The sequence below is a fragment of the Labeo rohita genome, chromosome 14 (genome assembly GCF_022985175.1).
Source record: "Labeo rohita strain BAU-BD-2019 chromosome 14, IGBB_LRoh.1.0, whole genome shotgun sequence".
Lineage (NCBI taxonomy): Eukaryota > Metazoa > Chordata > Actinopteri > Cypriniformes > Cyprinidae > Labeo > Labeo rohita.
The window spans coordinates 10,883,266-10,898,125 of NC_066882.1; the positions used below are offsets into that span (position 1 = coordinate 10,883,266).

General features: G+C 34.9%; 1 protein-coding gene across 5 annotated transcripts in view; it reads left to right on the forward strand.

Moving 5' to 3' along the window:
• The window catches only part of gria2b (glutamate receptor, ionotropic, AMPA 2b), a 38,938-nt gene that overhangs the window by 15,280 nt on the left and 8,798 nt on the right, over nt 1-14,860 (forward strand). For all 5 annotated transcript variants that reach the window (XR_007829052.1, XM_051127376.1, XM_051127375.1 and 2 more), the window contains exons 3-13: nt 1,822-2,061; nt 7,636-7,832; nt 10,129-10,182; nt 10,261-10,419; nt 10,905-11,072; nt 11,236-11,340; nt 11,423-11,530; nt 11,638-11,844; nt 11,938-12,305; nt 14,121-14,319; nt 14,555-14,802. Coding sequence is in view for 4 of the 5 variants with exons in the window: in XM_051127376.1 (XP_050983333.1) it covers nt 1,822-2,061; nt 7,636-7,832; nt 10,129-10,182; nt 10,261-10,419; nt 10,905-11,072; nt 11,236-11,340; nt 11,423-11,530; nt 11,638-11,844; nt 11,938-12,305; nt 14,121-14,319; nt 14,555-14,802 (2,053 nt within the window). In the remaining variant the exon portion in view is untranslated. The remainder of the gene's footprint in view (nt 1-1,821; nt 2,062-7,635; nt 7,833-10,128; nt 10,183-10,260; nt 10,420-10,904; nt 11,073-11,235; nt 11,341-11,422; nt 11,531-11,637; nt 11,845-11,937; nt 12,306-14,120; nt 14,320-14,554; nt 14,803-14,860) is intronic.

Here is a 14,860-nt window from a genome sequence, read left to right on the forward strand (position 1 = left end):
GACCAGACAACAGGATCAAGATGGCAGTGATTAAAAAAATTAAAAATGGTGGTGTCTTGCTCTTGAATAAAAGATTTTAATAAGACGTACTGTACTGTTCTTTCACACTTGATTGGCTGGGCCATATAAACATTTAAGCCTTGAGTCTTAAGTTTATGTTCATTACATAGCACACATTCTGAGATATGGCTTATATATGGGATTCAATTATAGGAACTATGGAACAATGAAAACTTAACATTCTTTATAATAAAGCCACCACTGCACTCCTGAGGCTGTGACCTGAGAACAGAACCAAGATGGCAGCGATTAAAAAAAAAAAAAAAAAAACAGTGCCTCCTGTATTTTTTTCATGGGTTTTTAATTTACTAATTTAACTCTGATCAATCATAAAGTCATAAGTTGGTCAGCAAGTCTTAAAGGCCTTGAGTTGATTACACTGATTGCAATGCATTTTTTATCAATAAATCAATAAATTTGATTATGCCATCCCTCAGTAATATTGCTCATCTTTTACTTACTGCTGACTTCACATTATATAGGAACAGAGAAGTTTACAGGCTTCCAAAGTAGAATTAATTTCATCAGCCCATTAGACAACATTGAAAAAACAATGGATCCAAACTAGATTATATTTGTCTGCATTGTCTTTTCTTAATGTATCTAAATTTTAAGATAAATGTAATAATGTTGTAATACAAAATTATAATTGATGTATAGAACTATATATCTGAATGCTACCTTTTACAACATTATATTACCATTTAATATTGCATTTTTTTCCCAAAAACATTATTTTGAGCTTGCACAATACCACAGTCCTGATCTGCATTATTGTTGATGAATGATTTCATGCTAACTCTTTTTTTATATCAAATTTCATGTGAACACACTTCACTTGATAAGCATCACTTCGTAATGACTTCGCATGACTCTGCATGTTTTCCAGAAATCTTGAGGAAAGACCCTGATAAAAAAAAAAAAAAAAATCAAAAACCTATGCCATAATTTATTTAAAATACATTTATTTCATACTAGGTATACTTCAAAATCATTAACCTTATTGATATATCGCTTAAGACTTGTATAAAATTATAAATAACCTTTATTTGGAGTATCAAGATGCAAGATATTTAAAGTATACCTGAAGTATACTTGCAATAGTTCCACTTAAGCACAATTAAAATACTCAAGTATATATGTGACCCTGGACCACAAAACCAGTTATAAGAGTCAGTTTTTTGAAATTGAGATTTATACATCACAATTTAATTTATACATACACAACTATTTGAAAATCTGAAGTCTGAGGGTGCAGAACAAAAATAAAGTATTGAGAAAATTGCCTTTAAAGTTGACCAAATGAAGTTCTTTGCTATGAACACTACTAATCAAAAATTAAATTTTGATATATTTATGGTAGGAAATTTACAAAATATCTTCATGGAACATGATTTTTACTTAATATCCTAATCATTTTTGCCGTAGAAAAAAAACTAATCATTTTGACCCATACAATGTATTGCTGGCTATTGCTACAAATATACCTGTGCTACTTACGACTGGTTTTGTGGTCCAGGGTCACATATTTAGTTGGACATCAGCACTACTTTTGCACAATTAAAGTGTATTAAGCACAAAAGACTTTAGTATACGTAAATTAATATGTAAACGTATTTGTAGTATACTTAGTGAATACATTTTAGTATTTTTTTCCACTAGGGGAAGGAAGAATTTTTACAAATGAGATTCTCTAGTTTATGCAAGACTCCTAATGTGTAACTTTTCTATTAGATTCTAATTGATTCTCTCCTTTTTTAGTCTGTTCTCAGTTCTCAAGAGGAGTTTATGCTATTTTTGGATTTTACGACAAGAAGTCAGTAAACACAATAACGTCGTTCTGCGGGACACTTCATGTCTCTTTCATCACACCAAGCTTTCCCTTGGACGGAAATCAGCAGTTCATCATTCAGATGCGACCAGACATCAAAGGACCCCTCCTAAGTCTCATTGAGTACTACAAATGGGATAAGTTTGCCTACCTGTACGACAGTGACCGAGGTAAGGCACTGCACTGCATTATTTAACACCATATGAACATGACATATGTGTGCCAAGGAGAAATGCTATGAAACAGGACATCAGCAGGTCTGTTGTTTCGCCTAAATCATCACTTTTGGATGAAGGCATCTCTTTAGCATTTTAAAATAAATATGAGTAGTGTCTTATTGCATATGCATATTTAAAGTTGGTACCTGGGGCTGGTTCAGCATAGAGAGTTGTTAACTGATATGATGTATGATGCTATATAAAAGCATTTGATGGTACAGATGGCTGTTGTATTCAGAATATTTATTTTTAAAGACATTAGCCTGTCAAAAAGGCATATCTACAATAAAACACAGGTTTATTTTGCACCTTGTGCTGGAGTGGAGCTGGGCTACAGCATTATTAAAGGTTCATTTTGTGTTTGTTGGACCTTTGTTTCGTAGCTTTCTATTTGCCTCAAGCTCGTCTGTGTCTCTCACTCTCCATTTTTTCAATCTCCCTTTCTGTCTCACTCATTTTCCTCTATGTCACCCTCCAATTCTCACTTTCTTTGATGGTTGCGGAGGTTGAGAGCTGTGTGGCACAAATGAGAACGGTTGACGTGAGTCTCTTAGGACCGTGGTGTCATAAATGTCTGTAATGGCGATGTTTTATTAACTATGAGGTTGCTACTTTTAACTTTCCTGTGATGAAGATTGGTATGCACACACTGTGTCATTTATCATTTATGAATATTAATTATGTATACATAACCCAGTGTTTCCAAAAAAAAATCCTCTTTGTGTGCATTTGCATGTATGCCTTTGTGACTGTTTGCTTTTGTTGCAGGCTGAATCTGCATTATTTATTTCCTCGTGTGGTTGTGTACGTGGGATGAAATATGCACCTTGACACACACGTTTACATCACTTGTCATACTAATTAGGTCGATCGACGCTGCATTCCCATGGCAACCATTGTGCTGTGTGTGTTATTAATGTGTCAGTGTTACTGTGTGTGAGCAGCAGCACAGCGCCTGTGGTCATGATGCATTCCACTGGTGAGATCAGTCATAAATGCAAACTTAATACCACATCCAGCATTCCTCCAGTACTCCATTTGTGCAAATAATGCGGAAGATTGAGGGTACATAATAGGATGTGTGCGCTGCACTTTAGAGGACATGTAATATACTGTGTATTTCCAGATAATTTGCAAGCTTTGGCATGTGAAATTAGACAATAAGAGAACATAGAACACCATTTCTGGAGTTTAAAGTTGAGTCAAGCCACTTTTCTATAGCGCCTTTATGCAGTACAGACATAGCGTCATTGTTTAGGTTAATTCAGATTATTTGTTGGTTCGGGTAAGATCAATAACAGTGCGAAATTCATCATTTTAAACAAATTCAGTTTGGCTTAAGCAGTTCTACAAAAGGCAGCAATGTCTTACAGAACACAGTTACTCATATCACCACTTTCAGTCGTGTCTAAATTGAATATATTGTAAAATTACTCGATTGAAATGCTGATTTGTGAGCAAGCCATTTTTAGTGGTAAAACCATGCTTGCAACCATCATTACACTTGTGGTGTTTACCAAAAATGTGTTACTGTAATATAACTATGAACAATAAAGGCTAATAAAAGCCAAAAAAAGAAAAACCCTATATGAAATACACTACCAGTCAAAAGGTTTTGAAGTTAGACTTTTAATGTTTTTTTAAAGAAGTCTTTTCTGCTCACCAAGCCTTATTTGATCCAAAGTATAGCAAAAGCAGTAAAATTTTAAAACATTTTTACTATTTAAAATAACTGTTTTTTATTGTAATATATTTTAAAATGTAATTTATTCCTGTGATTTCAAATTTTTAGAATAATTACTCCAGTCACATGATCCTACAGGAATACTTTTAATATTATGATTTGCTGCTCAAAAAACCTTTATTATTATTATTATTTTTATGCTGAAAACAGCAGAGGAGAATTTTTTTCTGGTTTCTTTGAAGAATAGAAAGTTCAGAAGAATAGCATACAGACTTGGTGAGCAGAAGAGACTTCTTTAAAAAACATTAAAGTGTTACTGTTCAAAAACTTTTGACTAGTAGTGTGTATCACTGTATTAATGTAGTTTTCCCCCATTTTTAAAGCAAAAAAAAATTAGAAATTGTAATTTATTTCTGTGATGCAAAGCTGAATTTTCAGTCATTACTCCAGTCTTCATGTCACATGATCCTTCAGGAATCACTCTAATATGCTGATTTGGTGCTTAAGAAATGATAATCTGACAATAATCTGATTATTGTCAATGTTTAATACAGTTGTGCTGCTTAATATGTTTGTTGTTTTGTCTGTTCTTTTTTAGAAATTTAACGTTTTTTAACAAGAAATAACATTAATTTGAAATATCTTCACTGTTACTTGTGATCAATTTAATAATCAAAAGTGAAATTATTTCTTTGAAAAAACGTTATCAAATTAAACTTGAATATGAATTAATATTAGACAAAAACATTTAAAAAAAAAAATCCCAGAGAAGTGACTTTGCCTCATTCATTTCTTCAGGTCCACCACACACCTCTGCATTTTTTGGCCGGATAACTTTCACAGATAGAGGCACTTGCTGCTGCATTTAATATATTATGCATGTTTTCATAAAAAATGGCTGATGGGTTAATAAAGAGTTTATTCAAGCCTGTTATTGAGCACTTTAGCAGGAAACAAATTCATAATTTATAGCCTCAGAAAAGCTTTTAGTTTTAAACCACAGAGCGTGGAAGTGAAAGTGACGGGTGGTAGGGTGGTAGTTGTTATGCTTATATAAATTATGTGAAGGTTCCAGTTTAGTGTTTTATTCAGTGGCGTTTATATGAAGAGGTGATGGATTCTTACAGCACACTGGTTGCTTTCTGCATGACAGCTGATCGCTTTAGATACTTTCTTCATTACTCACCTGACAGAGTTGCCAGCATCCTTTTGCGCTGGATGCTGATGAGCAGTGAAGTGACTGTAGCTGAGGGTCATTTCGTCACCCTTCCTGCTGCCCATGTGGATCTGGCGTGTCGCTGTCCGTGGTCCTGGAGTGCATGAGACAAGAGACCCAGAGCGAAACTGACACACACACACAGCCTCACAAACGCTCTCTCGTGTTTGTTAGGTGGTGTGTTGTCATCAGGGACAGGTGCATGACAAAAAGTATCAACAGAGAAATATGCTTACAACCAGAAAACATGCTATAGCACCAGAATCCCTGTTTCAGCAGGTCATTAAATGTAAAGTCTGGATTGTGCATTTCTTCATAGGATATTAAAGACAGTCACTGCTCCATCGTCTCCTTGGACTTTATCTTCTGTTAATGGTTTGCTTTGTTTTAAAGTGTCTTATATAATCAATAAAGGACTGGCTGTGCACAAAGACTAATTCTCGCTCACTGTGAGACTCATCCATAACCTCTGCATAATTGGGATGGCTAATTAAATCAGACTAACACCTCTGATGATCTACAAAGATCCAGCTGCGTAGTGCTTATAGAGAGACAATGAGATTATGTAATACAACTGACATCACAGTGCACTGAAGAAGACTCCGTATTGAGAAACCAATATATTAAACCACAAACATTATTCACTAAGGCTTCACTCATGTTTATGCAACAAGATTAGGAAGCACTATGTAAAATGATATAATGCATGCTACCAATATGCAACTGTTTAAAAGTTTGCGTTCAGTAATGTATTTTTTTTTGTCTGTTAATAAGCAAGGATACACATAATTGCTGAAAAGAAACAGTCAAGGTATAATGCTGCCAAAATAAGTAAATAAATAAATGAAGAGTTCATTTGCAAAAACTCAATTTTTAACAATTTTCAAAAATCATGTTTTTTCATTGTGCATTCCAGTTAATCTCAGTCAAACTGCAATTAGGTTTTTCTGATTAAGTAAAAATAACAAATAAATAAAAAATAAATAAATACAGCTAACTAACGTAATAAAACACAATAAAAACACGGTAAAAAAAAAAAAAAAAAAAAACCTAAAAGTTATCTGTTTTTGCCAATAAACTATTCAAATGCTGTTCTTTTGAATCTTGGGGGAAAAGTATCAGAGTTTTCACCAAAAAATTAAGCAGCACTGTTTTCAACATTGATATTTTATTATAATTTAATTTAATTTAATTTAATTTAATTTAATTTAATTTAATTTATTTTATTTTATTTTATTTTATTTTATTTTATTTTATTTTATTTTATTTTATTTTATTTTATTTTATTTTATTTTATTTTATTTTATTTTATTTTATTTTATTTTATTTTATTTTATTTTATTTTATTTTATTTTTTTGAGCGGCAAACTGGCATATTAGAATGATTTCTGAAGGATCATGTGACACTGAAAACTAAAGTAATGGCTGCTAAAAATTCAGCTTTGCCCATCACATGAATAAATTATACTTTGAAATACAGTATATTGAAATAGAAAACAGTTATTGTAAATTGTAACAATATTTCACAATATTACATTTTTACAGTATTTTGGATCAAATAAATGCAACCTTGTTTAGCATAAGAGAGAATAAAAAACAGAAAATACAATAAAAATATAATAAAAATATAATAGACCCAAACTTTTGAATGGTAGTGTAGATGTCAAATGCATTTATTATTGTTGCTGTTGTTGTTGTTATTTTCTTTCTTGTTGTCGTTTTCATTTTGCGCAAGTACGTGTTAGAAGGTTAAATCGTTTTTAAATTTCTAATGACTATTTTTTACTCAACATGGTTAAGGAAATTGCTAGCAAATGAAGTAAATTCCTTTCGAGTCTGGAATTGCCTACATTTAAATGGTTAAATCTTCAGCTTCTATGTCATCAGGCATTCCTAGATTCAGAAGTGATTTTGGAGTGGGCTGGAACAATAATGAACACAAGTGCTATCATCTCATTTGCTCCTTAGGTTTTAAGTGACCCACATCAAGATTTCCCAGATTCAGAAGTGATTTTGGAGTGTGCTGGAGTAACAATGCATTTCAGTGCTTTCATCTCATTTGTTAGCACTAATGGCCCTCTCTAACGAGTTTTTAATCACTTATCTCCAAGAATAGCTGTAAGCCTTGATCCTTATGTCTCTAAGCCAACAATTTAACAAAGGTTAAACACGTCTGCCTCAAATTTTACCAACGATTAATGCACTTGGCTCTTATACACACTGGTTATATTCTTAAAAATCAAATACACATATCTAGCATACAAACACTCACTCACATTGACATGTACTTAGCTGTAGAGTGCTGTAGCTGTTATGCCGTCACGCTTAATCGATTGTTTTAGTTGTTTACCTCCCCTGTGACTGACAGAAATGAAAATGCCAATTTTAGAGTCTTATTATCTGTATCAAATCCTCCATGGAGGATTATTAAGGACGTAACTGCCGACCAGTGCTTCAAAATGATGTGAAGCACTGTAAACCATGCAAAGAAATAGAAACTGTTTGGGCTAACCGAAATTGCTTTGTCCTAAAAGTGCAAAAGGTGAAGCACTTGAAGCACTTTGTAATTTTTATGGCTTCCTAGCATCTTCCAAAAACCTAATTTGTTCCTTTTCCTCTTATTTAGGACTTACCACACTCCAAGTTGTGCTGGACACAGCAGCAGAGAAGAAATGGCAGGTGACCGCCATCAATGTGGGAAACATGAAGGACGAGAGAAAGGATGAAGCGTATCGCTCACTCTTTCAGGACCTAGAAAACAAAAAGGAGCGGAGGGTCATCCTTGACTGCGAGCAAGACAAAGTTAAAGACATCATGGAACAGGTATGGATAGCAACGCATAGTTCTGATATAACATGTACAATGTACACTATGACATTGTCAGCATGCAGCATTTCAGTTTAAAAATCTGCATCATATTTACTTTATATGTGCTGGTTTAGTGAAATGGGTTGTTGACAAATAGGCAGTAAAACAGTTTTTTTGTAAAACACCATTTTTGTAGAAGAAATGCATATATTTATGCAGTGTGAAGTCTGATCTTTGTGAAAATTTAAAGGGTCACTATGTCAATTTTTTCATTGTTTTTACTGAACTGTAACATAAATTTGTCATATGGTGTGACATAGCAAAAAAAACCAAAACCTTAATAATATACAAATAGCATGAGAGAGATTTATCTTCATTGTTAGACACTTATTTTCATATAGTGTTATTTAATATGAAGTTATAATTAACATCATTTTTCCCCATGACTTGGACAACTTCAAGACAAACTTCGACAACTGTTCAAAACTGCAGAAAATTATACGATTTCACAATGAGTGATATTTATATCTCCTCTATTGCAATACTCAACTGTTTTTTTTTTTTTTAAGATATTTTGAGATGTATTTTATGTATGTCACACCATAGGACATTATGTCACACTAAATGACAGAAATGGTAGTTATAAAAATATTTCTATTTAATTTTGAACATGTCACTGAAAATTATCAAAAAAGAATCTTAATTATTTAAAATGCTTCTTAAAGAGAGCTTGTCCTCTGGTGTGACATCTTTGTTTTGTGGTGTGACTTGCGTCACACCGGAGGACATTTTCTGTCACACCAAAGGACGTTTAAGATTTTCGTGTCAATTAATGACCTTGCTTTTCTGAGCTAACCGGTCATTAGTGGTTAGCAAGACACATTTGCATAATATTCTATGATTATGTAGAGTTTTTAGAAAAAATATATTTTAGGGATGTGACACCAAAGGACAACAAAACGTAACACTTTTGTAGCAGTTCCAAAAAAGTTAAATATTTGAACAATTCTGAGACGAAAATATACCATGTGCACATGTCAAGGGCTTCACAGGGGGCTTCAGTAACATGATCATGAATGGTGTCCTTCAGCTAGTTAAAGTTTTCTCTGAAATTGGTCGATTTAAAATCAGGATATGGTGTCACACCAGAGGACATGGTTTTCAGAGACAAAATGTATCATTTCCTACACTTTCAGAAATATATGGATGAAAAAATGATTGCCATTTACTTAAACAGACACTTGGACAATTACGCCGGAGGTATTAATTAACATTTTTATGCTTTTCTTTTTAATTTATACAAGTTTTGGATTGATGGATGGATGGACTTCATTGGACTTCTATTGGACTATCAATCTCAACAGTAATGCAATGCCAATACCAAGCTCGGAAGAGCCAGGACTTTTTAACTTTAATACTTCTGTTTACAAACAAACTGATCAAAAGTGAAAGTAAATGCTGATATAATGTTACAAATGATTTAGATTCCAAATAAATTCTTTTCTTTTGAACTTTCTAATCATCAAAGATTTCTGGGGAAAAAATGTATCATTGTTTCCACATAAATATTAAGCAGCACAACTATTTTCAACATTGATAATAATAAGAAAACATTTTTTGAGCAGCAAATCGGCTTCTGAAGGATCATGTTACACTGAAGACTGGAGTAATGGCTGCTGAAAATTCAGCTTTGCCATCACAGGAATAAATGACATTTTGAAAAAATACTAAAATAGACAAATGCTGTTTTAAATAAGTGCAGCTTTGTGAGCATAAAATACTTACAGACCCTAAACGTTTAAACAGAAGTTTATGTAAAGAAAATGAAATTGACAATCCAAAAGGAATTTTTGTCTTTATATAAATCACAAGTCTACATAACACGTATAAAAATAACAATTAAAGCAACTAAGTGCATTTTAAGAGCACCATGACTATGAATCATTAATTAGGCTGCACAAACAGACACCATTAGCAGGCAGAAAAGTCTTCATGAGATGGGTTTTTCATTCACACTCGTTGCACCCTCAGGGAAGAGCTATTGATTTGTATTTAAGGCCTGCAGAAGTGTGTTTAACCAACCGCCAGAATCAATGCAGCTGATCTGGGCTCTATAATATAGCTTTATCTACACACACACACTTGCACATACACATCACAAGTACCTTGCCGAAGCAAAAAAAAAAAAAAAAACTGCTTTGAGACTGCTTTTATTTCAGTCCATCTCTCTGGCTGGCATTGTGGAGCAGTGCACATTAAAATATATTTATGAAGTGTTGATTTGATGAGCTTTATTATTCTCTTTTTGCAGGTCATAACTATTGGCAGGCATGTGAAAGGATATCACTACATCATAGCAAACTTGGTAAATTATCTAAAATTTAACACTACCAAAGAACAAGTTTAGTGCTAAAATGCTGAGAAAACCATGTCATGTTTTCAGGGTTTTGTCGACGGAGATCTTTCAAAAATCCAATATGGTGGAGCCAATGTGTCAGGCTTTCAGATTGTGGATTTCGATGACCCCCTGGTGTCTAAATTTGACCAGCGCTGGGAAGCCCTGGAGGAAAAAGAATATCCAGGAGCGGACAGCAAGATACGGGTGAGATCTGTGTATGTGTGTGTGACAGTCCTTTTTACTGTTTCAGACAGCTTCACTAAATATGATTAAAAGAAATGTTCAGGTAATTGCTACATGAACATAAAACCTCTTCATTTAAAAGCCCGTATAGTTCAGGCCATTTGCAGGACAAGCTTGTTAGTCATTTTCTCCTCCAGATAAAATGTAGTCTCATCTGTCTTCTCGCCAATTTACGAAGACTAAGTAGGTGCTTAATTTCCTGGGACTAAAATCAAGTGTTTCATTTATACATTACCGGTGAATCCTAAAATGCATCATTTAGAACTGAGAACGCCTTTGAAATTACATTTCAATCCTGAATTTGAATTTAAAATACTTTGAGGTAGCAAACAAATACATGAAAAAACTGCTGCTATTCTTTCCAGAGACAGCTTCTTAGAATTATTTTTCTGATTTTCTTCCTCAACGCTGTTAACTAATTCCTCACCATCTCTCTCGGTATCCAGTACACCTCAGCACTGACATATGATGCAGTTCAGGTCATGACTGAGGCCTTCCGTTACCTGCACAAACAGCGAATTGACATCTCCCGTAGAGCTAACAACGGAGACTGTCTGGCCAATCCTGCTGTACCATGGGCACAAGGGGTGGAGATAGAGCGTGCCCTAAAACAGGTGACAAGTCCTTGTGCCAACCTGCCCCATGTTTACATTGGGTCGTTAAAGTGTTTGTAATATAAAATCTGTAACTTTTAGAGGCCACTTTAGATATTTGACCTTTCTTTGAATCAATCCCTCAAAAATGATTGTCTTTTCCTATCATATCATTTTCATACAGGTCAGAGTTGATGGTCTCACTGGTAACATTCAGTTTGACCAGTACGGAAAGAGGGTGAATTACACCGTCAATGTCATGGAACTGAAAAGCAACGGACCAGTTAAGGTAAGACTTGGTTCTCAGAAAAGTCTCAGTCATTTCACCTCATAAGGGTTGCAAGGTACTCACAAATGGCTTTCTTTTTCAGATTGGCTATTGGAATGAAGTTGATAAGATGGTTGTGACAAAGTCTGATCTCTTCCCAAATGATACAATGGGGCTGGAAAACAAGACTGTGATCGTCACCACTATTCTAGTAGGTCTCGGTTGTGGTTTTCCATGCTATTATGCTGTATTGTTGAAATATGTGCTGTGTAGTAAAGCACAGCTCCTTCACAAGGTGTTCCCTGCTGTCTTTTTCAGGAAGCACCGTATGTAATGCTAAAGAAGAATGCTGACCTTTTCGTGGATAATGAAAGATATGAGGGGTACTGTGTGGACTTGGCAGCTGAAATAGCAAAACACTGTGGATTCAAATATCAGCTGAAAATAGTAGGAGATGGCAAATATGGAGCTAGAGATGCAGAAACGAAGATCTGGAATGGAATGGTTGGAGAGTTGGTTTATGGGGTAAGAAAGTTGGACATAATTGTTAATAGTTTCTGTTTAGCTATTAGCATCAACATTTCCTCTGAGCCATAAATATTAAATCTCTTATTTCAGAAAGCTGACATAGCAGTGGCTCCATTGACTATCACTTTAGTCAGAGAAGAAGTCATCGACTTCTCAAAGCCATTCATGAGTTTGGGCATCTCCATCATGATCAAGAAGCCTCAGAAATCCAAGCCTGGTGTTTTCTCATTTCTGGATCCTCTGGCCTATGAGATCTGGATGTGTATCGTGTTTGCCTACATCGGTGTAAGCGTAGTGCTTTTTCTGGTCAGTCGTTTCAGCCCATACGAGTGGCACACAGAGGAATATGAAGACGGCCAGATACAGACCAACGAGTCCACCAATGAGTTTGGGATTTTCAACAGCCTTTGGTTCTCTCTTGGAGCTTTTATGAGACAGGGCTGTGATATTTCACCAAGGTTTGTTCTTTATCTTGCTTGATCTTTGATTTTCTTGGATTAATAGTTAAGCCTATGCTGAAATTAATAAATATACTACACCAAAACAAACTCAGATAAAACATCACATATTTAGATGATGGCTATTCATTATGCATGATAGACTCATCTAAGCAGGCGAAGCAAATTCAGCCCAGCAGCTATTTTCACAAATACCTTAAAATCATTAGTGAAGCATCTGTTCAGACTTCATGTTGACTTCAAAGTCCTTAGTCACCAACTCATAAATATCTTTTCAGTAGGGATGTAACGGTGCACAGCGAGCCGGTTGAAAATCGATACAAATATGTGACGATTCAAATCGCAATACAACTGGGGGTGAGAGTTTATATGAATGTATCTCTGATGGGAACTGACTGTCTTTAGAAAAGGTTAGATGGTATTTTCTTTTCATCGTGCCTCCTTATAATGCATATTAATGTAGAGTTCATTAGCGCAACGCTGCTTTGTTTACAGAGGTAACCAAGGAAACGCTATATTGCCGCTGTTCTATAAGTGCCACCTGCTGTCAGAGAGTGAATTTGCATTCTCATTCAGCCTGTCTGCTGATTTAGTTTTGCAGATGTTTTATGTAGTACAGTTTCACAAAGCTAAAGTCAGACCATTCTGTTTTTGCTTCAAATTTAGAAACCAAACAATTTTATTTAAATCAAAAACTTGGTGTGCAGCATTACACTAAGTGCAAATAGCTATAGATTCTATTTACTCTATTTTCAAATAGCAGGATTTTCTGCTATTTATACTACTAATTGCAAAAGGTGGCAATTATCTGCACCACAGTATTGTAGTACATTATAAAACAGTATGCAGTAATAACATATTGAGTTTAAATTATAGTTTTAATTCAAAATTTTAAACAGATGCCACCTTATTGGGACAATATAAGTAGAAATGCACCAATCGACTGGTTTAATTAATTATTCATGCATTTAAAATTTTGCAATGTAAATGCACAGGCCAAGAAAATTGGAATCATGGTGCATTTCTAAATATAAGCCCTCCCTACACCTACTCTTACCATACCCGATACTTTATATGCAACTTTTTGATTATTTCCTTAATAATACAAACTCGGAATCGAACTCGGGTCGATCGCTTCAAAAATGACTACGGCACACACTATACCATCTATGCCACTGGAGCTGTTGTTTAACTAGAGTCTTTTGTAGTGTTGACTAGCAACCACATGGGCAGAGTTAGTGTAAATAGCCTCTGCCAACAAGGCGGGCTATTTGCACTTAATGTAAATAGACACTCCATTATTTATTTGATTTGGGAGTTGTTTTAAAAGTTAAATTTAGTTTTGTTATTTAAATGTGTAGCATTTAGGATACCTTTTAATTTTTTTTTTTTTTTATTTTTGGCCTTTATTATTATAGGACAGATCATAGCGGACAGGAAGCGAAGTGGGAGAGAGAGAGAAGGGGGCGGGATCGGGAAAGGTCCTCGAGCCGGGATTCGAACTCGGAAGCCCGTAGCGCTGTATATCGGCGCTGACATCTTTTAATATTTAGTGTCTTCAATCTCATTTTGTTTAAAAAAAAAAAAAAAAATCAAGAGAAAATCATATAGTGAAATCAGTATTGTGAATCATACTGCATCATGAATTAAGTGAATCGTTACATCCCTAGTTTTCAGAGATAAAAGAGTGGAGTTGCATGTCAGATTTATATTGAAAATATTTTGCTTTTATTGAAGCCTGTTAGCTGAGAATGAGATTTTGAACTGTGATCATGCTGTAAAGTCTAATGATTCCCATTGGACATTTTTCATCAGGTCTCTTTCTGGCCGCATAGTTGGAGGAGTCTGGTGGTTTTTCACCCTGATCATAATTTCATCCTACACGGCTAACTTGGCTGCCTTCCTAACAGTGGAGAGGATGGTGTCTCCAATCGAAAGTGCAGAGGACTTAGCAAAGCAAACAGAGATTGCTTACGGAACTTTAGATTCTGGTTCAACAAAAGAGTTTTTCAGGGTAAGAGCCTTTTTTCTCCCTGTAATCCATAATCCATATGTCTACTTTTTCATTCATATTGCATTTGCATTCACTTTTGGTGAATGTTTCAGAAGCTGAAATAAAATGCTAAGCTAAACGCTAAATCCCAGTCTGAATTGCTGATTGTAGTTACAGTAAACTAAAAATACTTTAACTGTTGTTAGAGATTTGAAATTTGAATTAGATTAATTCAGGCGTCTTTTCTCATTTCCAGCGTTCCAAAATCGCTCTTTTCGACAAAATGTGGACGTACATGAAAAGCGCGGAGCCCTCCGTGTTTGTTAAGACGACAGCAGAAGGTGTTATGCGGGTGAGGAAGTCCAAGGGGAAGTACGCATACCTGCTGGAGTCCACCATGAACGAGTACATCGAGCAGCGCAAGCCCTGTGACACTATGAAGGTCGGAGGGAACCTGGACTCCAAAGGCTACGGCATCGCCACCCCCAAAGGATCCTCATTAAGGTGGGTGGAATAGTATAACAATGTGTCCAATGTTGTTATAGTATCCCACCTACCCTGA